Raw genomic sequence first — 25440 nt, forward strand, 5'->3', positions numbered from 1 at the left:
GTTTTGCCTGCATCCCTATCTTGCCGGCTGCGACTTGGAATCAGTCTTGACAGCCATCCACCCGGTTTCTGTGGCTGTAACCCAAAACACACTTGAGGGATGCAATCCTAACCACATCTACTCAAAAGTAAGTCCCTTTGAATTCCATGGGGCTTGCTCCCACGTAAGTGGGGTTAGGAATGCAGCCTTTACCCCACTGAGGGTAGGATTCGAATCAATGGCTTCAAGTTACAAGAAAGGAGATTCCGACTAAACATCAAGAACTTTCTGACAGAAAGAGCTGTTCCACAGTGGAACAGACTCCCTCGGGAGGGTCACTGTGGTTTTTTAAGCAGAGGTTGGATGGCCATCTGTCATGGATGCTTTAGCTGAGATTCCTGCATTGCCGGGGGTTAGACTAGATGACCCTCGGGGTCCCTTCCAACTCCACAATTCTATGATTTTATGGACTTCCAAGTAAACATGCATTGTAAGTGACTTGGGGCAGGCTTATTAGATTTCAATACCAGCTTCTAAAAAAATTGTTTTTTTAATAATAAAAAGTGGCAAAAATCTGCTACAGGATTAGAAAGAAAAATCGCATCGCATTCCCCTTTTTAAAAAAAAAAAGAGACTTTGACTTGATCTGTCAGAGTCTGACATACCCAGTTTTCTTCCCTGCTCCTCCTGAACAAGCTTTTTCTGCACCTGCCAGAAAACATCTAACAAAGACATTTGCTTCCCAGCACATACAGCTCCAGGAGCAAGAGTTTCATTGCGTCCTCAACCTGCCGCAGGAGGTGGGAAGAGAGAACAGCTTGCCCCCCACACACCTGCTCATGCTGCTTTCCTGGGTAGCAGTCCGCAAATTTTTGCTGGCCTTTATAGTCAGAATGTGTATGTACCAGGAGCTACTCCAAGCAATACTGTCTGGTGTTGCTGTCCCTGACCTTGCATCCCTAAAGACAGCATGAGTTAAGGAACAATCCCCTGCTCTCCCTCTCCAGGTCCAAGCGTGGGGCAGAGAGGTGAGGGAGTGGAGGTTTATCGCTGCAGGCGCCCTGTGCTTCGAAGGCCCTCCAAGGCCTTTGAAAGCAGAGCACCACTGTGGGGAAGACACCCTGTACCCTCACCAAACTCTTAAGGTCCTAAGAACAAAAACAAGAGAATTTAACAAGTAAAAACAAACTCACTAGCTTTTATTTACACTCAAATAACCCAAAGCAAGTGCTTCCTGCCAGTCAGTGCAAGATGCAAACCAAAGTACATTGTCTGACCCAGTGGGTCCATCCAGCAATTTCCTTCCCCTCGCATTGAATCCATGAGTCCACAGTTCCACTTGGGCTGAAAGGATTTTAAAAGGTCCTGTTGCCTCCACTGCACTCAGTATTTGCGCTGGCGCAGGAAGAGACCTGGTGGCCGTTTTGGAGTGGGTACATCATCTGAGTCAAGGTCAAAGAGGTCTCGGCCCGTCTTCATTATCTGTTCCTCTAAGACTTTGTGGCGCTTCATATCCGACAGCACCTTGTCCATGCGAGCCTCCCTCTTCTGGCTCTTAGCAGAGGTCCCTGAAAATAATATAAACACCAGTTACGATCTGTGGACTCAGTGGGAAGTGTAAGTTGGGTCCAGGTTTTTTTTAAAAAATGAGAGGTAGGCTTCAAATGCAAAGTGCCAGGAAACCATTGTTCTTCCCTAAAGGTAAAGGGACCTGACTGTTAAGTCCAGTCGCAAACGACTCTGGGATTGCGGCGCTCATCTCGCTTTACAGGCTGAGGGAGCAAGCGTTTGTCCACTTCTGCAGACAGTTTTTTCCAGGTCATGTGGCCAGCATGACTAAGCCGCTTCTGGCGAACCAGAGTAGTGCACGGAAATGCCGTTTATCTTCCCACCGGAGCAGTACCTATTTATCCACTTGCACTGCATGCTTTCGAACTTCTAGGTTGGGAGGAGCTGGGACGAAACAATGGGAGCTCACCCTGTTACGGAGCCTTGAACCACCGACCTTCTGATCGGCAAGCCCTAAGCTCAGTGGTTTAGACCACAGCGCCACCCTTGTTCTTCCCTAACTAGATCCAAATCTACATTCTGTTTTCCCAGCAGTAAGAGGGTCTTCCTGTCTCTTCTTTGAGGAACTTTAAAGTATTTTGTAAGCAGCTTTGAGGTTTTCTCTCTCTAATTAAGTGGTGTATAAATTTTACCCAATAAATATATAAGCATGCTATGTAGGTCTTCCTGTCCATGCCCTTCTCCCTTTCCTAGGTTCCTGTCTAGACCAGGTGTGGAAAACCTTTGGCCCTTCAGATGATGCTGAACTACAGCTCCCATTATCCCTGGCCGCTGGCTGTGCTTGATGGGGCTGATGGGAGTTGTACTCCAGCAAAATCTGGAGGGCCACTGGTTCTCCCCACACCTGGTCTAGACAACAGAAAACTGTCAGCCAATTTGCCTTAACCTTTGTAGGGGAGTCTCACATGTTAAACCTCTTGGGCAGACGTAAGGGACTTCAGGCAGGACTCTCAGAGCAATATTCTGGAGTCCTGGCATTTAAATAGGGATGGAGAATCTGCAGCCTGTGAGCTGGATCCAGAACATTGTGGCATTTCTTCCAGCATGCCTGAAGAGAGCTTTATATTTGTGGATCAGATTGCCTGACAGCTGGGCCTTTATTTCTGTCTTTGCAGCAGTACAGAGAAACACGTCTGCACTCTCCATACACCAACAGCAGAGTGAGAGACTCCACCCCTGTACTTCCAGTACAGGTCAGATGACACTGAGCTAACATCTGGTGCTCAGTACAGTGAATAGACTGTCCCTTTGTTCCCACGGTACAAGCTGCAGCTCGCTGCTGCATTGCTCCTTTTTCGTAACAGTGAGCACCTTCAAAGCCTTCCCCAAGTGAGAGGCTGACTTCCTGTTTGGAGAGGGACTCTTTTGAAAGCGCATTCAGGCCAGGAAGGAGAGGCAACCCTACCTTTTGGAGGTGGAGGTGGATTAGTGGGTGGGCCAACGGTCCCCGATTGAAGTGGGAGGAAGCTTCCCTACCTCTTGGTTTGAGAGAGGGGTGTCAGAATTGTGACAGAAGTAAGCCAGAACAGGGTGCACGAGAGCATGATCTAAATTCTGAGGTTGCAAATGCGGCTCCTCATAAGAGAACAAGGACAATCAAGCATGACTCCAGGATTCTCTGGAAAGTGTGTGTGTTTAGGGAGAAATCCAGTCGTCCCAATACAGCCAGGGTGGGCGGGTGGCTTTCAACATACCAGGAGTTCTTCGACGATTGATCAAGGAGCTCTTAGGGGAGGCAGGCTCATCATCGAAGTCAAACTCCGTTGGCACGTGGGGCCTGCAGTGAAGAGAGAAAAATGGGAATCCGCCCAGCACCAGAGCCTGTAGCCCCTCCCTCCTTTCCTGTCACCAGCACCATCTCAGATTTTGGATGCTTCCCCAAACTCCCTTTTCAAGTCAAATATTACCCCTCTCCCCGCAAAAAGAAATACATGCGCTCTCACTTCTCTTCCTCCTCTTCTTCCTGGTTCTCCAGCTGCCCATCAGATTTATCCTCATCTTCGCTGTCAGGCTCTGGGGTAGGGTTGCGCCGGGGTAGGATCTCTGCCTGGATCTCTAGGGTCCCCTGGGCAGCAATGAGCTCATAGAGGCGCCGGATCTCCTCAGGGGGAGGCATCCAGCTGTCTGGGGACTCCAGTTCCTCATCGCTGCAGGGGACGCACCAATCCTCCTCGGCCGATTCGTCTCCCTTCGCCGACTGCTCCCCATCTCTCTCCCCGGCTGCGTCATCTTGTTCCTCGGTGGTCGGAGGTAGCTCTGAGGCAGGCTCATCTTCCACTGCCAAGGACTGCATCCCCGAGGTGACTTCACCTTCCTCCACAGTGCTGGCCTCCTCCATGGCTGCTGGAGAGACAGAGGCCACAGAACTGAGAGAGGCAGGGCAAACAGGACCCTAACATAACCGGTCTAGGACCTGTCTGGTACAAGACGGCGGCCGTCTTGGGAAACCCCTACAGCAAAATGTGAGCTAGCGTGGTGCAGGAGTGTGGGTGGCTGGTTGTCCCTTGCCTTCAAGATTATCTTTCTCTTTTAGCATCAGAGACTCCTCTCCAAACTTTCACATCCTCCAATGAAAGTTTTCTTGGGAGCGCAAAGATGGGGCTCAAAAAGATGAATTGCCAGTGTTTCCAAACTAACACCTTAGATACACCTCTCATAGTTGCCTGTAGTTGAGGGAGTAGGGTTAGCTGTCATGAAAAGTGTAGAGAAAAATTGTATGTCCTGGGAAGACTTCTTAGGCCTCCTCTTTCTTGCTGCCTCTGCCAGCAAATTCAGAGACATCTTAGCTTTGTCTCTTAACACCTTTCAGATCAATAATCCCTTGATCTGCCCCAGCCTTCCCATAAATAATGAAGTGGAATTCGCCCCTGTTCAGAGGAAGCGCCCAGATAAAAATCTCTTTGAAGTTGCCAATTGTTATTCATTCTGCCGCAAGAAAAACCAGGGTGCCTGTGGCTCGTGCCAGGGTAAGAACAAGGAGACAGAGGCACAAAAGGGGAAGGTGTTTCGGGATACACCAACCAGACCCTATATCAGACTCCAGTCCACTGAGAGATGAATCAAGGTTCTGCTGGCCCATCCTTGCAACCTCCATATCGGAGAAGACCCTCCCACAGCTCCCAGTGTATTCCTGGTCAGGGGGGGAGACATGATGCCATGAGGAACAACCCCCTTCCCTCTAAGACCGTAACTCAGAGATGCTCCATCCAGAGAACCTGTAGAATCAGGGAATCCCAAAAGCCCTACAGGATCCATCCCACACCCCAGATCTGGACGCAGACACCCTGACTTTGTGGTCTTATAACTTCATTAAGAGCAGCATAAGCCAGTCCAGAGCTTTACTCAGTCCTGAGGATCCAAAAATTTAACTCCTCCTGAGGGAGCTATGTTGCAGTAATGGTAATGGGAGAATTGATTACAAAAAGCGCCAGGGGTGGGGTTTTGAAGTCCTGAAGTCTCTGCTTTAGACTCCAGAGACAAGCTCCTTACAATCAACTCTGAATGCTATGAAACTGCAAATACATACATATACCAGATAGGACGACGCTAGCAAGATGAGTCAGATAGCGTCAAGCCATAGTCAGTGTTCTCAACAGGTAAATCCATTGAGGAAGGCCATTCCCCCAGGTTAACTTCCAGATGAGACATCCTTGATTTGACTACCTGCCCAATCTCCCAATCCCTAGAAGCTCTCTCATTTTACCCAATCGCCTTTCTGACCCTCATGCTGGTTCCTTCTCACTGGTCACATTTTCAGTTCCACTTGACTCACTTTAGATCAGGGATGGGCAGCCTAAGGCCCATGGGCCATAAGCGGCCCACGGGGGTTGTTTAACCGGCCCACGAGCCACCCCAGAACGAAGCCGTCTGCTTGGCAAGTCCCCGCGCGCTGCACTAAAGTGGTGCAGCACGGTGCAGGCACTCGCTTCCGTGGAACTGGAAATTGCGTCTGTGCAGACACAGATGCCAGAAATCACGTCTGCACATCCACAGACACCGGAAATCCATCTGTGCAGATGCTGGAAATCGCAGGCAGGATCCGGCCCATGGAGGGATCTCCGCTGGAGTGAACTGGCCCAGGCGAGGTAAACCTTGCCGACCCCTGCTTTATATTAACAGTCCCCTGAGGTAGTGTGACCCTATTTTGGGGATCAGCTGGGTGGCAGTTTTATAAAGGGCCCCAAATATACATGTCTATTGTCCCCAAATTTAACATATCCTTTTCTCCCAGCAACCTGGTAAGCAGCTCACTTGCTCTTCAGCGTCAGTCTTCAGGCTTTTGATCACCCTGACTGGCATCATTAGACAGCTTCCTTGCTGCTCAGTACATTGGCTGTCAAGCCACAGACCTCGCTAGACAGCTCCACTGCCAAGCCCAGAAGGCTGAGAATAGGCCAGCAGCCAAAGAACAGTTCTCTTGCCAGGAAACTCAGTTTTCCCTCTTCCTCGCTCTCACTGCACTTAGGCAATCAATATGATCCAGGAAGTTCTCCCACTGCAGTAAAGCTATATTCCGCAAACATTTAGTCCTTGGGCTCGTTCCTCACAGCTGCTCATAAGACCTCCATTGTGGGTTTTTGTTTCTAGATGGCCCCGCAGACCCAAACATCACACTGGCCACAACAACAACAAAAAATACCTTTTATTAGGAGCCCAAGCAGGGGCAAAGATCAGCAGGAAGACCCTGCAGAAAGTCCTTTCCACTGGAGATCAAAATCGATATGCAGAGAAGTAATGTCTTCACAACTGCAGCTTCCTAAAGGAGATGGTCTCAGCCCAACCCTGCAGTGATTTAGAAGGCAAAATATTACTTTTCACAAAAGCCCCTTAAGAAACTCAGACATATAAGCTCAGCGCCAAATGGCGCCTTAAACATGGGTTACGGTCGCCACAGCAGAATGTCTAGGCGCCATCCCCCTAATGAAATTTGTTATTATTATTATTCATTTCATTTCTATATCACTTTATATTATGCATGTAAAGCAGGTGCTTTGCCCGAGCCACAGGCTCTCCCTCTCTTTCTCAGCTCAGTCCTTCCCTCCTGCAAAGTGGATGAAGACGATACTGAGTTACCTTACTGGACTACATAAGGATTGCTACTAGAATAACTAGATGACTGTATGTGAAGTACTTGAAAGCGTAATGCAGGTATTTAAAGCAATATCCTTTAATGCAGGGATGGGGAATTTGAGACCTTCCAGATGTTGCTGGATTATGGCTCCCATCATCCCTCACTGATGGCTCTGCTGGCTGAGGCTGATGGGAAGCCAACATCATCTACTCTACAGGGCAACAGGTTTCCCATCTCTGATTTAATGTAAGTCAACCACTCTCAGCTATCACACCAAAGCATAAACCAAATACAAGGACAATATTGTTGAAAATGCAGCCATCAAATAAAGTTACACACACATCAGCTTGGACATTCCAAGGAAAGCAGATAGAATTTTCACGGGCAATGATCCCTGCTTTAGCTTTCTTTCGGAGTAGAGATTGCTGGAGACCAGTGCCGTTTTTTAAATATTTGGTTTATTCCCAAATATTGAGGTAGAGGATAGAAGATGGAGGCAAACAATATAACCACTGCTGCCAGGCAAGGACCTTAAATCAGTTGTGCAGTGAGCAGAAGCTTCTACACCTTTCTCCCACTGTTTTCAGAAAGCTGTCACTTCATCACAGTTTCAAGCAGGAACCCCACCCCAACTCAGAACTAGAAGTTGCCATACATGCCACTTTCCACAGCCTCTTAAATTTTCTTACAGAAAGTTAATGGTTGGGAGAAAAGCTTCTACTGGTATTCTGGACCCCCAACATACCTGATAGCAGCTATAATATTAAGCTAACATTCCTTTCTTCCGTTGCTTTTATTTTTTTACTCCAGTCAAGAGCAATCAGGGCTTGGCATCCAGCCTATGCTAATTATTATTATTATTATTATTATTATTATTATTATTATTAAGAGAAATGTCTTGACCATCCACTCTGGAGAAGAGCTGTGCAGCTAAATCCAAAGCTACAGTATATCCTTCTTTTAGTTAAGTATGACCATGACCCAAAGTTATGCATTTCTTACGGCCCATTGAGTTCAATGGCGGAGTTAAGCCCGAACAGCTACCCGTAAGTAAGTCACCCCACTGAGCACGGCATCTTGCTCCCTTGTATTAATAAGTAAAAGAGGACATTGCACGAGGTTTTATACTTTTGCCACTGAAATAAATAAATCCACGGCACTCCTAAAATGCTTAACTTCGGCAGGATCATGCTCAAAGTCAACTAAAAGAAGATCTATTGTCTTAGGATCCTGCCCCCCTCCCCTTTTAATTTTTTTTAAAAAGTCACTCTGCACATGCTCAAAGACACTTCATCGGATCATTTCTTCCACGGCTCGGCACTAAACACGAACCACGATGGCCGATTAAGTCTTGCGGGGCTTCCTCACGGCGGGTGGCCAGGGAGGGAAGGAAGGGAGGAGACTCGTTCACCCACCCGCCGCGGGTCTTATCCGGACCTCGAAGCTCGCGCGCTTCCCTGCCATGTCCTTTTCCTTCGCCCCGGACCAACCAAGGCTCAGAAGCTGAGCGGCGCACAACCGATCACCCAAAACCAGCCCGCAAAAGCCGAGTGTAAGAACAATCGATGGCTACTGCTGCTGCTTCCTGGAGGGGGGGGGTACTCAAAAGTACCGGTCACTTTCTCAACTGCGCACGCGCCGCTTAAAAGGGAAGGGGGAGGGAAGCGGCCGCTTTTTCTCCGGCGGAACTTGTCCTACGCGCAGGCGCAGTGACCAACGGCTGGGTCCTTCCCTCTCTCCGATTGGCCGCTTTCTCCTTCCTGGGGCGGGCTTAGCGCCAAATACAAACGAAGTCCGGGAGTTGCTCTGAGGCGATTTTGGGAGCGAGTGAAGGAACCGCCTGGGAAGGCGGGAGAGGGGTAAGTGCCCCCCCCCCGGCTGCGCCTCAGTTGCCGGTTGTGGCGAGCGGGCGGAGCGGGGTCGCCGCTGTGTCCGCGGCCTGCTTTGGGGCTTCCCGTTGTGGTCACGCGGCTGGTCACCGCGAGAGCCTTTGTGCATAGAATCTGAAGAGCTGGAAGGGACCCCGCGGTCATCTAGTCCAGCCCCTGCAATGCAGGGATCTCAGCTAAAGCATCCATGGCAGATGGCTTAAAAATCTCCAAGGGAAGGAGAATCCACCAGCTCCCGAAGGAGACCTTTCCGCTGTCGAAGAGCTCTTACTGTCGGAAAGTTCTTCCTGGGATTTAGTCGGAACCTCCTTTAGTGTAACTTGAAGCCACTGGTTCGACTCCTGCCCTCCAGAGCAGGAGAGAAGGAGCTTGTTCCCTCTTCCTTTTTTAAAAAAATACATTTTAATTAATTTTAAGATACATATTATAAAACATTCCACAAAACTTATTACAAATACACTTTTTTTTTACTTCCATCAGCACCTCCGATGATCTTCCGTCTTAACCTCTTTTTATGCATTACTTAATTTTATATTGTCTTTACCTCTCTTAACTTATCATCTCCCCTTTTCCATTTTTACAATATTTCCAACAATACTCCTCACAGAACTTCTTGCAAACCTACAAACGTCGTCTGATCATCACAAATACTTTTCATATCGTTCGTAAATTTACTCCAGTTTTTGGTGAATTTCTGGTCCCGCCGGCTTTGGATCTTTCCTGTTAAATTTGTCTAATTCTGCATAGTCCATCAACTTCATCCTCCATTCTTTAATTGTTGGCAATTCTTCTTGCTTCCATTTCTGGGCTAATAGTATTCTAGCTTGTTCCCTCTTCCATGGGACAGCCCTTGAGATATTTGAAAATGGCTATCTTATCTCCCCTCAGTCTCTTTTCCAGGCTAAACATACTCAGCATACTTCTACCACAGAAATTTGACAGAGTGGCCAGGATACCTGATAATGTTTTACTGATTGCATTACCTGGGCAGTCTGTCCATTCTTTTGAGATGGTATATGCTTTGGTTCTAGAATCCAGGTCACAGGCCACCCTTTCCTGCACAAATATGCCCTTAAGACAGGATTTGTAAGGACTTACAAGGAAATAGAGGAAATATTTAGAGACATTAGGGAAGCCAATATGGTTTTTTGGGATTGTTTTGTGTGCTAAAATAATGTGCGATTTTTTTCAGGGAATATTTCTTAAAATTTGAAAGACAAAGGATTGGTTTTCTGTGGAGTGTGTGTGCATCCTAAAATTTTATAATTAGAACCACCCCAAAGGGGACCTTCAATAATGATCTCAGTTCACAGATGAGCTGGTGCGGAGTTTGGTGCTTCTTCTGGTACTTGTATCTCACCATGCACTCTTTCTCTTCTTAGATATCAATGAAATCTTGTCAACGATTAAGCCGTTATGAAGCCCAGCGAACCCCCAGCAATGCACCTGCTCGAGTTCGGGTTTGTGTGCGATTGCGGCCAAGCGTGGGGACAGGAGAGGGAAAGGAAGCCCCTTGTGTACGTGGCGTGGACTCCTGCTCCCTGGAGATCCTGAACGTGAGAAATAATATGGAGACAATGAAATACAAGTGAGTTGGGCAGAGAGAGTTGGGAAGAACCAGGCTTTGTGTAGGTTGTGGCCCTATGGTACCCCTGTTTTTAACAGGGGCGTTAGTTGGAACTGAGCAGAGTCTGGAGGAATAGCAGCCCTTCTCTTCCAGTATGAGAAGCAACAGAGGCCTTCCTCTAGGCCCCTCGCTGTCATTTGCCTCCTTGCAACTGACAGGATAGGTAAGGGAAACCACTGGCTTAAAACCACTGGCTTAAAGTGACTGCTTCTGCCTATTTTGCCACTGCTGTTCTTTGATTGTCTAGGCATGACGGGTTGCTACTGGATTGTTAGCAGGCTCTGCATATGAACAAAGGAGGGAGAGATGGTGCCTGTCTTCCTGCTGGGGAAAGTATTGGTTCAGTTGAGACCTCCATCCCATCCTGATGCTATAAGAATTTTTAGGTCTTAGATATATAATAAATGTTCATAAATGTACCAAGCAAACATTTATTATTATTATTATTAATACCCCACCCTCCCCAGCCAAGGCTAACAGCCAATAATAAAAACAAGTTGGTTGGAATACAACTTAAAAAGCTAGGTTAAATACAACATTAAAACATTAAAATGCAGTCTCATCACAGGAGAAAGGAAAAAAGAAAGAGGGGGAGGGACGTACATAAATATATAAACCACATGTCTGAAGCAGCACAGGAAGACAGTCCTGAAACCATTTTAACTCCCAAACTGACCAAATGTTTCTCTGCAAGGAGGGAGGGAATGAAAAAAACCTTCCCATTGTCTCAGGAATTAAGTAATTTCCATCATCTCAAAGGAATGGCCAGACTACCAGAAAAGGCAATCAGATAAGACGTTATCAGATAACCTGGCAGACAGGAAAAACAACATTCAAATTTCTGTTGTAGACCGCCTTTTCTGTGATGTAGGTATGATGTATTGGGCTACACCCCTTCTGTGATGTAGGTATGATGTATGGAGGGGTGGTCTGGAGCTCCAGGGCAGGGAATTTCAAAATGGATATATAAGGCCTTGTGTGCCATTGTTCGAGGTCCTCCTCTCTCCTGTGTGTGCGGGAGCACCCTGTTGCAACAGTTAATAAAGATTAGGCTTACTAGTTGCTTTGCTTCTCAATATTCTCTGGTTGGTCTCTGTTACTTTCTCCTACTGATAGAGAACTTACAAAAGGACTATATGGGCTCTTGGGTACCCCATATGGGAAAAAGAGCAGGTTTTTTTTTTACTTATTTCACTGAGAAGCTGTCAGTCCCTACCTTTCGTTCACATTTCCCTCGTGCTTGGTTGAAACAATGGATGTCATTTGAAAACTGGCTTTGGACGTTGTTGTTGTTTAGTCGTGTCCGACTCTTCGTGACCCCATGGACCAGAGCACGCCAGGCACTCCTGTCTTCCACTGCCTCCCGCAGTTTGGTCAGACTCATGTTTGTTGCTTCGAGAACAGGCTTTGGACAGTATAGCAATTTATTGCACAGCCTAAATAGCACTCTGGTTGGCCACTGTGAGAACAGGATGCTGTGTCATTGCCCTGATCCAGCAGGGCCATTCTTATGCTGATAATAGTCTGTACTACATGAAGAATGGGGGTATGCTAGGGGAAAAAGCTCCTAAGGGATATCTGCCACTCCTTCTGCAAAGTCTCCTGTTACTTATCCTTGCTGTAGAAATTGCTGAACTTTCGGAGAAGACAGTAGGCTTCAATCCCACTTCTCTATTCCCACCAGATTTGACGCTTATTACAGTGCAACGGCCACGCAGTATGATGTCTACATGGGGTCAGTTCAGCCTATCTTGCACCATCTTCTGGAAGGGCAGAATGCCAGCATCTTGGCGTATGGGCCTACCGGAGCAGGTGACTATAAAACAGTGCACAAAGGGATGAACCCAACCTAGAGTTGCTGGGGGTCGGCAGGTGGGCTAGGGCTTGGAATTGGGCTGAGGGAGGACGCGAAGGTTTTTCCTCTCTCCATATCTCTTTTGTTCCCCCTCCCTAAAATGGCAGGTAAGACGTACACCATGTTGGGGAGTCCGGAGCAACCGGGGGTGATTCCAAGAGCAGTTCAGAATCTCTTACAGATGACAAGGGATGCTTCGGGGGATCAGCGGAAGTACTCGGTCTCTATGTCATACCTGGAAATCTACCAAGAGAAGGTAACGGGTGCTGGACAAAATGCGTAAGAGGGGGAAACCGAGCCCTAGTATATAAGAGTGGTGGGATCCTTGGGGAAGAAAGCAGCTTAGAACAAGATAGGGCTGAGGAGCCAGATGTATTGGGGAGAGCATGACCTAATTAGACTACAGCTAGTGATACTGGAAACAGATTTGCACACACACTGGCCTCCTTTTTTGTTGTATTGAAGACTCGCTGTGTTTTGAGCCCTGGGAAGTTCGTTACTGTGACCAGAACTCCATCCTGTTCCCAGTTGGTATTTAGAAGATCAGTGTGTCATCTGCTGCTAGTCTGATCTGGAGAGGGTCCCGTCTCAATGCCTGCTGATGCTGTCACATGTGTGCTCTGGCCCTGCTTGAAGATTGGTGAAGAACTGAGGCGTTGCTGATGGGAATGGGGAAAGAGACTGGGCAGCTGCTTCAAAAGCAAGCCGAAATGGCTGCAAAGGGGGAGAGAAGAAAGGAAAGAGCAGTAGAAGGGCAGGGAAGAGAGATGGAGTAAGGCAGGATATTGCCAGACTGTAGCTTCCATCTTCCCTGACCATTGGGCATGCTGAGGAAAGTTGGAGTCCTACAAGCTCTGGAGGGCCTTAAGTTATTTATCCTTGAGGGAAGCAGACAGACTGGAGCCTGGGAAGGAGGAGAATGATTGAATGCAAGTGGAGAAAGGACAGGGAGGAGGAGGGGGAAATTTGGAGGAGTGAACAGAGCATGGCATGGAAGTTAAATGGATACTAAAGATGATGAGCTAAAAGTGCCCAGGAGAAAGGAGGTCTCTTACAGATGAGGGCAAGAGAACTTATTCAGTGTTTGCAGAAGGCTGGATTTGCATTCTACTTGATCAAACCACACAATCTGTTCAAGTAAAATTACGTTGTTCTCCATGTGCTTCTGAGAAGCCAGGGGATTTAAGTGAGGTGGGGTTTGAAGTGCCACCTGGACCAACACTAGTCTGCTTGTTCCCCAGGTCTTGGACCTTCTAGAGCCCTCCCTCCGTGACTTGCCAATCCGGGAGGATCAAAACCACCACATTCTGGTGCCTGGTCTGACGGAGAGAGAGATAACCAGCTTCTCAGACTTTGAGAAACATTTCTTGCCTGCCAGCAGCAACCGTACAGTGGCATCCACACAGCTGAATAATCGCTCGAGCCGCAGTCATGCTGTCCTGCTGGTGTACGTGAGCCAGACCCGGGGCTGGCCGCCATATGCCCAGCGGGCCGCCAAGCTTTGCCTTATCGACTTGGCCGGCTCAGAGGACAACCGGCGGACAGGCAACAGAGGGGTGCGCCTGAAGGAGAGTGGGGCCATCAACACGTCACTCTTTGTGCTTAGCAAGGTGGTGGATGCCCTCAACAAGGGGCTGCCTCGCGTACCCTACAGAGACAGCAAACTCACTCGCCTGCTGCAGGTAGTTGGGGTGCCTGGGTTCATTGGTGGGGCTGTGGATTTGGGAAGAGCTGCGTTTTATTTTTTGAGCATATTTCTCTTTCCTTAAAGGATTCTTTGGGTGGTAGTGCTCACAGCCTGATCATTGCAAATATCGCCCCTGAGAGGAAGTACTACTTTGAAACACTCACAAGCCTCAACTTTGCTGCCAAATCCAAGCAAGTGGTGAACAAACCCTTCACGCAAGAAACTCTGCTGGATGTTGGTGAGGAAGGGGGCCGGCCTGAAATTCAGCAGAAGTGGGGCAAAACAAGGTTTTCTGGGTAGAAAGGAAGGGCAGGATTCTTGGGCTGCCCCGGAGTCGAGTGGGGTGTAGTATACAGATTCACTGCCCCAGATTTCTTCATCGCGGTTCAAATACATATACACTAGAACCATTCATGGTCTGTCCTTTTCATCAATGACCAGCTGACTCCTGTCAGAACCAGTCTGTGCCTTGCAGTCGTCTGGGGAGGAGGGTCTGCTTTGGATTCCTGTGCCTACTGAGATTATGTGAGTGGTGTCAATGGTTTGGGCCTCTTCAGTGGTGGCACCCAGATTTTGGAACACCTTCCCCATGTCCATGGTCTAGGTATCATATAAAAACATTTTTGCCCTTGCTGTCTTTATCTTAAGCTGCTTTAAAGGATGGGTATGTTTACACTTAGGTTGTGTTTTTAGTTCTGTTTTGTGATTGTGGCTCCCCCCCCGGGGGGGTTTGAAAAAACATTTTAATATCAATTACCGTATTTTTCGTCCCATAGGATGCGCCTAGTTTTTTTGGGGGGAAATGAAATTTCCCCAAAAAAACCAGGTCGGGGAACAGCGGGATGGCGGCGCTGCGCCTCCCCGCTGTCCCCCGAGCTTGTGGAGCTGGCCGATGTCTGCCCGAAGTGCGGGGTGCTATGCTTCAGGGCGCCTTGCGCACCGGGCGGCAGGCTACTATCTGCAGCGTGGGGATCCCTGTGGGAATTCCCGCAGGGCTCCCCACGCTGAGGGTGTCTGCCCGGCGTGGGAGTGCTCTGCTTCAGGCCGCCCCACGTGCCGGGCGGCAGACTGCGGACACCTGCGCGAAGCACGGGGCGTCCTCCGGAGGGCGCCCCATGCTCTGCGCTGCAGGCTGCCGCCTGCAAGCCTTCAGCGTCCGGGGGGAGATCCCCCGAGTGCGCAAGGCTTGCTGACACCTGCGCGAAGCACGGGGTGTCCTCCGGAGGGTGCCCCGTGCTCCACACTGCAGGCTACCGCCTGCAAGCCTTGCGCGCCTGGGGGAACTCCCCCCCCCCCGGGTGCGCAAGGCTTGCGGATAGCTTCCTGGAGCCTGAAGCGCGAGAGGTGTCGGTGCGCACCGACGCCTCTCGCTCTCCAGGCTTCAGCGAAAGCCTGCATTCGCCCCATAGGACGCACACACATTTCCCCTTCATTTTTGGAGGGGAAAAAGTGTGTCCTATAGGGCGAAAAATATGGTAAGTTATTCTGATGTGTAGCTTGTAAGCTGATGGTTTGTAAGGTGACTTGAAATGCTTTTGATAAGGCCGGGATATTTGTCACAATTTGTTCTTTGTTGATATCCCACTACTGAGGATACAAATCATTCCATGGCACTTTACCAGTTACTTTGTAATAAAATTACAACGAAGACTATTCTAAACAAAACAGGATCCTTTCTGCAGCCCAGTTGGTGGTAGGTGGCCCAGTGGTAGTGAAGGAGGACAGTCCAGGTGGAGCAGGCTCCAAGGTCCAATAAACACATAAAATAAATTAAAAACATCCTCCCCACACAGAAGCATCAAAAAGACCATGCCCATCTTCCAGTGATGCAGGCCCTGAAGCCAAGAGACCTTGTCCAGAGGAGGAACAGCGCAGCTTGGTTGAAGAGAAGCCATTCAGGTGAGACACCAAACATTTTATAGGCTTTGGTGAAGGGGCAAGCAGTGCTTCTGTGGTGCAGTCAAATTCTCTCCTGCCACTTCATGAGGATGGTCACTCCACCCTTAAAGCGCTGAACAGCTCCCTCTGGCTGGTTTGAAAAGGCAGGCCCTACTTTCTGGTCTCTTTCCCCACCAGTTCCTTGCTGCCGATGGAGAATCTTGAGCCGGCCTTGGCTGAAAAGCTGCTGCACTTGGAGGCCTTGGAAACACAGCAGGCTGGGGCAGAGAGTTGTGCGTTGCCCCTCCTCAACACCCCACGCAGCGAGCGGCTGGAATTTCGGAGGCTGCTGGAGGAGACTCGGCGTGAGCTGCAGGTGAAGGGTTTGCTCTTTATGTCCCATCGTGATCCCTCAAAGACTGCAATGGGCTACCTCCCGTAAACAAACACAATGCCTTGTTTATTGCGAGATCTGCGGTGTTTCATCAAGTTTTTTAATTTCTATGTGTGGTTACTATTTTTCTTCCCTTACAGCAACACACTTTCTTTTTTAAAAAAAGCTTCTGAAGTGAGTGGCAGGCAGTAAATAGAGCAGTTAATGGGTGGACCCAAGGACTGAAAAATATGAAAGGGGCAGGAAAAGTGCACTAAAGGGAAAGTGAGGGAACAGCAGCTCTTTTTTAAGGATTCCAGGGATTCCTTTTGCCTGGTGTCCAAACAACTCGCTTATCAATCACAGCTCCAACTTCATTCATTGGCTACAAACAATGACGGGCGAGAGCAGCCAAGCTGGTTCAAGTCACAGTTACCTGCACATTTTGCTTCTTAGCTTTTTTTCTAGGAGGGCTATTTGTTGTTGCTGTGGTTGTTTTAAACTCAGGAGGCCCTGCCTGTGGTGCCAGTGAAGCCTTTGCCAGGGCAACTGTGGTTAAGCCAATGGCTCCAATGTAAAGGCCAGCTTTGAAGGAAGAAAGAGATGTAGCACTAAGTAAGTCCTGTAGGAGGGGATTCTTATATAAATTGAACTGTGTCCATCTTGCACTGAGAACCTGCTTCATTATGGCCCTGGCAGTTTATACAGTTGGCACCGCAATACGATCCTTGTTGGGCTGGGAACCAGATGGCAGCCCCACGCATGCCTGGAGGCCACCGAACACACACCCTGTTCCCTCCATCTGAATCTACTTATTATGTTCTTCCTCTTCCTACAGAGGCTTAAGAAGAAGCAGCTGGAAATGGAAACCAAGGTTCTGCAAGACAAAGAGCATGGACGTGGTTCATGGGTGCCTGCCAAATGCCAAGGAACAGCAGTGGTATTGCCCTTCCAGCAAGGTAAAAGGGCACTGGGTCTGGAAAGCAGGACTCCCTTTTTATGCTCCTCCCTCCTATGACATCACAGCTCTCCTTCCTTACCTCTCCAGTGCAGCACCTGGAGAACTCTGAGAACGAAGATAGCATCATCATTGTAAAGCAAAAGAAGGGAGGTCGAAAGAAGAAGGTGCGTAAGGGGGTGGGGGGGCTTTGTTGAACTTGGGGCTGGTGATGGTGGGAAGCAGAGTTGTTTAACAGGTGTATATACCACTTAGGTTTTTGAGGCAGTTTACAAACATGGTTTAATAAAGTTATATATGGATTTGGCCGGGACAGGCTTCCCCTTGTAGATCTTCTGCCCTAGAACAAAGAACAGATTCCCTTACCTATTGCCTGTTGTTGGTTCATGTTCAGACGGACTTAGTCTTAGCAGTGTGGCAAAGATCAAGCCTTACCCAGAAGGATACACATCTGCCCTCACCCACACACCGTGTTTCTGAATCAAATCTGGGAGTGGAACAGGTAGCAGTAGCCAGATGAGAAAAATCAGGGCTGTTCCTGCTAACCACATGTTTTTCCTCCTCTTCCCTGTTTTAAGCATATTTAAATTCTTACGGGTAAGGTTGGTGGGAAGCAGCCTGAAATGGTTTATTCCAGGAGCAGAAAGAAAGTAGTTTTGCAAGTGTCTTGAGGGAGCCAGATCAAAGTTCTGGACTCACTGCCTTAGACCAGCAGTCTCTCTCTCAGCTGTTAGGCCCAGAAAACGTTTCTGCACACGCCCAAAAATTGCTTCTGCGAGAGGCAGAGGCTGGTGGCGGCGGCAGTGGCGGAGGAGGAATGAGCAGCCCAAAAGGGCTGCTTTCGAGCTGCTTGTTCCTCCTCCATCACCGCCGACAGCCTCTGCCACTCGCAGAAGCAATTTTCAGTGTCTGGGCATGTGCAGAAACGTTTTCCAGAGCCACGGAAGAGAGTCTGTGCGCTGTGCTGGTTTAGCGCAGCACGCAGGGACTCGCCGAGCAGGCAGCTCGGTTCAGGGATGGCTCATGGGCTGCTTCTGGCTCATGGGCCTTAGGTTCCCTACCCCTGGTCTAGATCATCAGCCTGAGAGAAGTGATTTTTGTAAGCCTCTCTGAGTGTGCGTTCAGCTAAAGGCAGGGTTATAAATAAGGTGGGTCCGGCAGTTTCCAGTGGGCCTGCTTCAGGGACATGGATGTCAGCAGATTCCAAAAACCCTGACACAGGCTTGTGAAACAAGAGAAGGTAAACTCAGCAGTGGCAGTTGTCTGTCTTATCTTCTGGAGAACTTTATTCTGCATGCCTGATCTCTCATTGAAGAATCCCTGAGAAGTAAAAGGCGAAAGATTTATACGATCTGAGGAGAAGCCAGGGTATGTTTGTGATTGGTGGATTCAGTGAAAGAATATGAGATGAGGGCTAGTCAGGAAACAGACGGGTACGACACGACACCACTTCTTTTTATGATGCATGCTATATCCAGGATTCGGCCCCTGGCTCTGAAAACAAGGTTCCCTCTGAGTGGGAGATGGTGCTTCAGCCTGAACTGATGGCCCGCACCAAGGAGAACATCCTGGCCATCCTGAACACAGGCTCTGTGAAGGATCTCATGGCCCTGCACCAGATTGGCAAGAAGAAGGCAAATCGCATTGTGGCCTGGAGAGGAGAGCACGGGTCCTTTGAAAAGGTAAGTGGGCTCTGAGGGCAGAGCTGCTCTTTTGAAACCTCAAACCATCGTTTGAGGTGTGTGCAGGTGCAGCTACTGTGCAGAGGAAATGAATCCTCAGGTAGGAGGTAGGCCATGCAAGGCTTTAACACGTTCAGACCTGGCTCAAGTTCAGAGCGTTGAAGTCTAGTGGGAAGAACATTAAAGTCTTGGAGGAAACCTGCTTTAGCCTTTAGCTCAGCAGGGATCCTAGGAGTTTGGAATACTGGCTCATTCTCAAATCTGGGAGAGGAAGGAAGCAGCAGCCTATTCTTGTAAGAAATGGGTTGGAATAAAGGTCCATCTAGTCTAATGTTTTTGTAGCAAGCCAGAAGCTTCTAGGACGCCCACCAGCACGGCATGAAAGCAATATTTCCTACCCAGCAGTTAGAATTGGGAGGCTAATAATAATAATAATAATAATAATTTTATTATTTGTACCCCGCCCATCTGGCTGGGTTTCCCCAGCCACTCTGGGCAGTTCACAATAGTATATTAAAAACATAAAACATTAAAAACTTCCCTAAACAGGGCTGCCTTCATATGTTCTCTAAAAGTCAGGTAGTTGTTTATTTCCTTGACATCTGATGGGAGGGCGTTCCACAGGGTGGGCGCCACTACCGAGAAGGCCCTCCGCAGAATGCTGCAGTGTGATTACTGACAGGAGTGAGGCCTTGTCAGTGGGTAAAACCTGTGCCTGGAGATCTGCACTGGTTGCCGATTTCCTACCGGGCCAAGTTCAAGGTGCTACTATTAGTATATAAAGGCACTTAACAACCTGGGACCTAGTTTACCTACAAGATCATCTTGCCCCACATATTTCTACTCAACCGGTTCAATTGGCAGAACTAAACTGCCACATAATACCCGTTCTGCATTTGTAAGAACCCGATTGTTTAATGTGGCAGCACCTGCACTTTGGAACTCCCTGCCTTCTGAGATCAAGAAGTGCCTTCACTTTATTCTTTGGCACTTGCTAAAAACATTCTTGTTTAGGCAAGCTTACCCAGATGCTTGAGGTAATGTTAATCTGTTTTAGTATTTTAACTTTTGTATGCTTTACACGCATTGATACTTTAGGGGTTGTGAGTATTTCTCCATTTTCTTTTATCTTTTTGTAAACCACTTTGAGGCTGCAATTTTTTAAAAATCAAGTGGTGTATAAATTTTATAAAATATATAATAAATATTACCTTTGAATGCGGAGGTTTCATTTGGATACTGTGGCCAATTGTTGACAGAGACTGGAAATGCCAGATGCTGAGCAAAGCAAAATGCTCTACTGTGGTATTGCTATTCCCTCAGAATATTTATTTTTGCTGTGGATCTGAGATCTATGGATGAGTGGTGGTATACAAATTTAATAATTAAGAATCTCCATGACTTTGCAACTTTGTGTAACCTACACATTTCTCCTTCTTCCTTTTCTCAGATAGAGGACCTTGGGAAAGTCGAAGGCATCTCCGCAAAACAAGTAGCTTCTTTTCTGAAGGTGTGTATTCAGTTCCGTCACTGTGGCTATAAGCTTATCTGGAGTAGAGTCCATCACATTAGATGAATGGAGTGTTATCCTCGGATGGCAGATGAATAGGTAGAGAGGGGAAAACTGCAAACAGAAATGCAAGGGGCATGAAATGCAAGGGGCACAGCAGCCCTAGAAGCTTAATGTACAGCGACAGAAGTTACTATCCAGAACTTTTTCTACCTGTCCCTTAGGAAACAAGTAAAAAAATGTCCTGCCTCTTTTGAGCTTGGCAGACTGGCAGGTGTGGGATCAGTCTCTCTGTCTCCCTTCTTCATTTCCCTCCTTCTCTCAGAGCCAGCATAGAAATCAAGTAGGCTGGTGGGGGATGATTTGCTTCACACCCCTCATATCACCATGCCTACATTATTATACTGGCCACAAAAGAAAGAAAGCTCATTCCTCTGCAGCAAACATAGAATGTAGATTAGTGGGTCCCTACCTTCTCCACCAGCCAGCTTGCTAGCCTGACTGGAATTTCGTATTGCCTGTAGCAGCTTTTTGCCTACCTCACGCCCTCCAGTTGTCCAAAATAGTTACCAGGCTGGTGAAAGCTGGCCTGTGGTGTCCAAGTAAGTATTTAAAACACAAGGCTGAGATACAGGTTGTGATTATTCTTTGTAAAGCTTAAATGTATGCATTGTAATCTAGTATGCACTGTATTTAAAAAGTGCTAATGTTACAAATAACGGAGGAATTAAAATTCTTGCTCTTCTCTCTCCCCTACCCCCTTTCCTAGGTAAATATCCTGACCAACATTGGAAATCTTCAGTAACTGGAAAGCATCTTCTCCCTACATTGATTTTTATTAAAAATGACTTGGGTTTTTAATCTATTTTAGCTTTGGTGCATTTAAATATATTAAGAATATAAAAATAGTACAGAAAACTTGTACATCTCAAATGGTTATTTTATATTGCCGCCACCAACTTCCTACTTTTGGTTACAAAAAGTAAGAAAAAGCAGCCCTGCTGGATTGTAACAAAAACCCATCAAGTGGTGTCCTCTTCTTGCAGTGGGCATTCAGAGGGCTGTGAGATGCCTGCAACAGCAACTGTCTGCACCTTGATTCCCAGCAAATAATAGTCAGAGGCATGCTTCCTTTTGACACTGGAAGTAGTAGATAGCTCTTGTGGCTAGTAGTCACTGATAGCCTTATCCTCCATGAATTTGTCAAATTCCATTTAAAATCATCCACGTTGACTGCTTTCACTATCCTCTGGGAACAAATTCCCATGGAAACTCCTTATATGAAGAAGTAGCTTCTTTTGTATGAAATCAGTGCATAAAAGATGCCCAAATCAAAGTGAGGAGGAAACCTCACGTGCGGGGAAATATATTAGGATGGATAAAAAAGAAATAGTGTTGGAGATACTTAGGATTGCTATTTAAATGTATTACCCACTCTTCGCCATCAGGCTCCCAACAATTAAATGTCTGTATTAAAAGCAGTTTGTTTTATTTTTTAAATAATTTCCAAACATTAAAATGCAGAGTTACCCTTATCTATCTATTATATAACCCTAATTACCATTAAAACAATTCCGCATTACAAATGTCTTCACATCCCTGCTAAAGATTTTAACTGTTTACAAACTTACTCCAGGCTTTAGAAAATACTTGATCTTCCTGGTTTCGGATCTTCCCAGTCAGTTTTGCCATTTCCGCAGACTCCATCAATTTCATCTGCCATTCTTCTTTTGTTGGTACTTCTTCCTTCCATCTCTGGGCTAGTAGCATTCTTGTTGCAAACATAAAAAGTATTTTATATTACCTTGAAAACTCTTCACCTACAATGCCTAATAAGAAGGCTTCTGGTTTTTTAACAAATGTATTCTTAAACATTTTCTTTAACTCATTATATATCATTTCCCAGAAAGCCTTTACATGTCCACCACAGTTTAGAACTTGTTTTGTACAATTTGGCAATTTTACTCGGTGTTAGATACCAACGACACATCATTCTCATATAATTTTCTTTCAATGAGCAGCATGCAGTAAATTTTATTTTCTCTTTCCATTACTTTTCCCAGGATGAAAGTTGGATATTATATCCAAAGTCTCTAGCCCAATGTAGCACCATTGCCTTAACTTCTTTGTCTTTTGTATGCCATTCTAAAAGTAATTTGTACATTTTTGATAGCACTTTCACATTATTTTTGAACAGATCTGTTTCAAACCTCAATCTCATTGTATCAAAACCGTTATTTTGTCAACTTTAAAAACATTTAATTGGTGATACTGTAACCAATCCGTTAACCGTTCTCTAATATTCTCAATTTTTTTCAATTTTAATTGGTCTCACATCTCTTTTAAGAAACCTTAATAGGTGACCCACTTGCCTCTCATATTTACTTTTTTAACTGAAATTGCTTCCAATGGAGAGAGCCACCATGGTGTTCTTCATTCAAATACAGTCATACCTCAGGTTGTGAACATGATCTGTGCGGGCGGCATGGTCGCAACCCGCAGCGTCTGCACACGTGACGTGATTCGGCGCTTCTGTGCATAGCGCAATTTAGTGCTTCTGTGCATGCGCTGAAACCCAGAAGTAACCCGTTCTGGTACCTCCGGGTTTGGCGCGGTCCATAACCCAAAAACGCGCAACCCGCAGCATTTGCAACCCAAGGTATGACTGTAGATTCTTGTACCTATCCCATACCTCATAGATTGTTTCAGGAATCCTTTATGTACTTTTGTTTTATCATACCACAAATACGTGTGCCACCCAAATCTATTATCATGACCCTCCAGATCTAATAAATCTGTGTTTTTTAACAAGATCCATTCCCACAACCAGCAGAGGCAGGATGCTTCATAATATAACTTCAAATCTGGCAGGGGTGGGGTCCTAAAAACACATATCTAAGGTGCCAAGGGGCAGGGGAGAAGTTTGTCTTTAGCATCTGTTGAAAGCTGTATAGTAAAGGTGCTAGACACACCTGTCAGGTGGGAATTCCACAGCGTAGTGGTTGACACAGATTAAGATTCTTGTTCCACTGTAAGTGGTCAGAAGTTCTGGTCTTAAAACTTGTGTGATGACTTTAAACTTCTTTTTTAAGCCAGTGATTCTCAAACATCTGTTGGATGAGGGTTTATCTTCCCAGAGCTGAGTTAAGGGGACAGACCCAGCTGTAACAGTTTACTTCTAGTGGGGTGAAATGCTCAGCCCAGCACATCATGTTTTTGCATGAGGTACTGTTTGCAACATCCTATCTCACTGGGAGGCAAATGCAGAGTGCTGACAGAGGCAGAGATGCAATAAGCAACTGTGACTATGCATTTCTGCTTTGTCTTTGCCAGGAGTGCCTTAATTGATCCTCACGCCAACTGAAAGAAGAAAGCCTTTCTCCTGCAGAGGCTCACTGCAGGATTTGCTTCCCTGGCACTCTCCCCTATGGGCATCTGGGTTTACAAGAGCCTTGAGCAATTTCCTTAGTTTCTGAATAAATCTATTTGGCCACTTAGTTTCATGCAGAATGCTCTCAACACAATTATGGCTTTGACCCCAAAGGTGCTTACTCTTGAATTTGTTTCAGAGCAAATACATGTGACCCGAAGTTGATGAGAACAAAAGTGTTAAATGATGAGTGACAAAAGATAAGAAAATATCATGTTAATGACCAAAATCAAGATCTCCTTATACCAACTGCTCAGTAGTCTCAGTGGAGAAGTTACATTAATATGTTTGAATATTGAATGTGTATGTCTAGAGACAATGGCTAGAAGAAACACCATTAGCTGTACTGCGGGATAAGCTGTACTGCTGGATAATTGTATTTGTTTAAAAACAATAAAAATGTTTTTTTAAAAATATCAGAAAAGATCAACAGCAGCAATAGGGAGAGGCACAAAAATATTACTTGACTCTGAAAATTGAAGCCTTAAGAGAGAGAAAAAGCACAAAGCATTTATAAAACCTTACCTGACTGCTGAAGCCTAGAAAAGCCCCAAATGCCCAAGTGCAGGGGCTTTATTTCACATGAGTCAAAAGACCCTTTCTGGCACCTCCTCCACACATAAACACACAGTGGGAGTCTCAATGGCACCCCTGCCAAGGGGGAAGTCTGATCAATCTGGGGTGTTTATATTTGCCATATGAATACTTCTTGCTTCGTCTTGAACAGGGCAACAACTGCAAACAAAATAGGCCAGAGCCTCATTAAGAGTTGTGGGGCAGGATGCTGTTTATTGTCCTGCATATGGCAGCATGTTTGGCAAACCGTGATCAACTCTCACCTGGAAACGTCCCCACCGTGGAAGGATGGGTGGATCCAGAATCGGCCTCCATGGTCACTTACGGCCTCACTGTCAAGACTGTGTTCATGGAAGTCAATCTTACCCGGCTACAAGTGATTGCCAAAGATGGCAGCATACCATGTGGCAGTTGCCCATGCCCCTGGGGTTGGCCTTCACCAGGGTACTGAGCCTTTAGTGTGAGCCAACGCTGCCCTGTGGAACTCCTTGCCAACAGAAGACTGGTGAGAGGTGTTTGGATGGTCCTTGGGAACTTCCATTTTGTTTTACCAGTCAAGTTTATGGATATGCTATTGAAGCTTTTCTATTTGCATTGCTGAAGCCTCTATCTTCACTTACACACACTCACGTTCCGAAAGTGCAGTTTATGAACATTTTAAGAGACACGGGTGGTGCTGTGGGTTAAACCACAGAGCCTAGGACTTGCCGATCAGAAGGTCAGCGGTTCGAATCCCCATGACGGGGTGGGCTCCCATTGCCCGATCCCTGCTCCTGCCAACCTAGCAGTTCGAAAGCACGTCAAAGTAGGTAAATAGGTACCACTCCGGCGGGAAGGGAAACGGCGTTTCCGTGTGCTGCTCTGGTTTGGCAGAAGCGGCTTAGTCATGCTGGCCACATGACCCAGAAGCTGTACTACGGCTCCTTTGGCCAATAAAGCGAGATGAGCGCCGCAACCCCAGAGTTGGTCACAACTGGACCTAACGGTCAGGGGTCCCTTTACCCTTTACCTAAGGAACATACCCCTTCAAGAGGGAAAGATGTGAAGCTGGACAAAGCCATGGGAATTGCTGGAGGGGCGTGTAGAATCATGGAGCTGGAAGGGAACTGAGGGTCATCTAGTCCAACCCCTGCAATGCAGGAATCTCACCTAAAGCGCCTTCAGCCCCTGCGACGCTACCGGCACAAACAAGCCAATATAAGGCGCTTTAGCTGCCCCGGCTGGAAGAACGGCGCATGCTCCAGCTGCTGCGCGCGCTAGTTAACGGATTTTTTTTTCCCAGTAGCGCGCGTGCGCAAAAGACAGCACGGTGCGTCTACCGAGCCGCGCGGGCCCCCTTTCTGCGTAAACCAAACG

General features: G+C 47.1%; 2 protein-coding genes and 1 long non-coding RNA gene across 5 annotated transcripts; 1 reads left to right on the plus strand and 2 right to left on the minus strand.

The window, feature by feature from the left end:
* Positions 1-1157: 1157 nt before the first annotated feature.
* PAGR1 (PAXIP1 associated glutamate rich protein 1) lies at positions 1158-8176 on the minus strand. 2 transcript variants are annotated; one of them, XM_081885159.1, is made up of 5 exons: positions 8035-8176; positions 6188-6330; positions 3492-3888; positions 3243-3325; positions 1158-1547 (listed from the first exon to the last, which is right to left on the minus strand). In XM_081885159.1, exons 3-5 carry the CDS (start codon positions 3884-3886, stop codon positions 1363-1365), a joined length of 663 nt encoding a protein of 220 aa, XP_081741285.1. In that variant the 5' UTR covers positions 3887-3888; positions 6188-6330; positions 8035-8176; the 3' UTR covers positions 1158-1362. The 2 variants fall into 2 exon arrangements, with proteins under 2 accessions (XP_081741285.1, XP_081741284.1); XM_081885158.1 differs by having other exon boundaries at positions 3492-3891.
* A 146-nt stretch (positions 8177-8322) lies between these two features.
* KIF22 (kinesin family member 22) lies at positions 8323-20996 on the plus strand. Its single transcript, XM_081885155.1, has 13 exons — positions 8323-8478; positions 9891-10096; positions 11820-11947; positions 12098-12246; positions 13232-13672; positions 13762-13915; positions 15471-15576; positions 15754-15931; positions 16767-16887; positions 16977-17053; positions 18365-18568; positions 20019-20078; positions 20848-20996. Exons 2-13 carry the CDS (start codon positions 9897-9899, stop codon positions 20881-20883), a joined length of 1854 nt encoding a protein of 617 aa, XP_081741281.1. The 5' UTR covers positions 8323-8478; positions 9891-9896; the 3' UTR covers positions 20884-20996.
* On the minus strand, positions 20085-25394 carry LOC309354896. Of its 2 annotated transcripts, none has more exons than XR_014162384.1 (3): positions 24034-24826; positions 21710-21849; positions 20085-20192 (listed from the first exon to the last, which is right to left on the minus strand). It is a non-coding gene; the product is annotated as an uncharacterized lncRNA (long non-coding RNA). The 2 variants fall into 2 exon arrangements; XR_014162385.1 differs by lacking the exon at positions 20085-20192 and adding an exon at positions 25107-25394 and having other exon boundaries at positions 21611-21849; positions 24034-24243.
* Between the last annotated feature and the right edge of the window lie 46 nt (positions 25395-25440).

Source organism: Podarcis melisellensis (assembly GCF_964234715.1).
Source record: "Podarcis melisellensis genome assembly, chromosome: 13".
NCBI classification, from domain to species: domain Eukaryota; kingdom Metazoa; phylum Chordata; class Lepidosauria; order Squamata; family Lacertidae; genus Podarcis; species Podarcis melisellensis.

Coding starts and splice junctions, on each gene's coding strand:
- KIF22 (XM_081885155.1), top strand. CDS start 9,897: ATGAAATCTTGTCAACGATTAAGCCGTTATGAAGCCCAGCGAACCCCC. Junction 11,948..12,097: donor GTATGGGCCTACCGGAGCAG/GTGACTATAAAA, acceptor CTAAAATGGCAG/GTAAGACGTACACCATGTTG. Junction 16,888..16,976: donor GGTATTGCCCTTCCAGCAAG/GTAAAAGGGCAC, acceptor TTACCTCTCCAG/TGCAGCACCTGGAGAACTCT.
- PAGR1 (XM_081885159.1), bottom strand. CDS start 3,886: ATGGAGGAGGCCAGCACTGTGGAGGAAGGTGAAGTCACCTCGGGGATG. Junction 3,326..3,491: donor GAAGAAGAGGAGGAAGAGAA/GTGAGAGCGCAT, acceptor TCTTCACTGCAG/GCCCCACGTGCCAACGGAGT. Junction 1,548..3,242: donor CAATCGTCGAAGAACTCCTG/GTATGTTGAAAG, acceptor TATTATTTTCAG/GGACCTCTGCTAAGAGCCAG.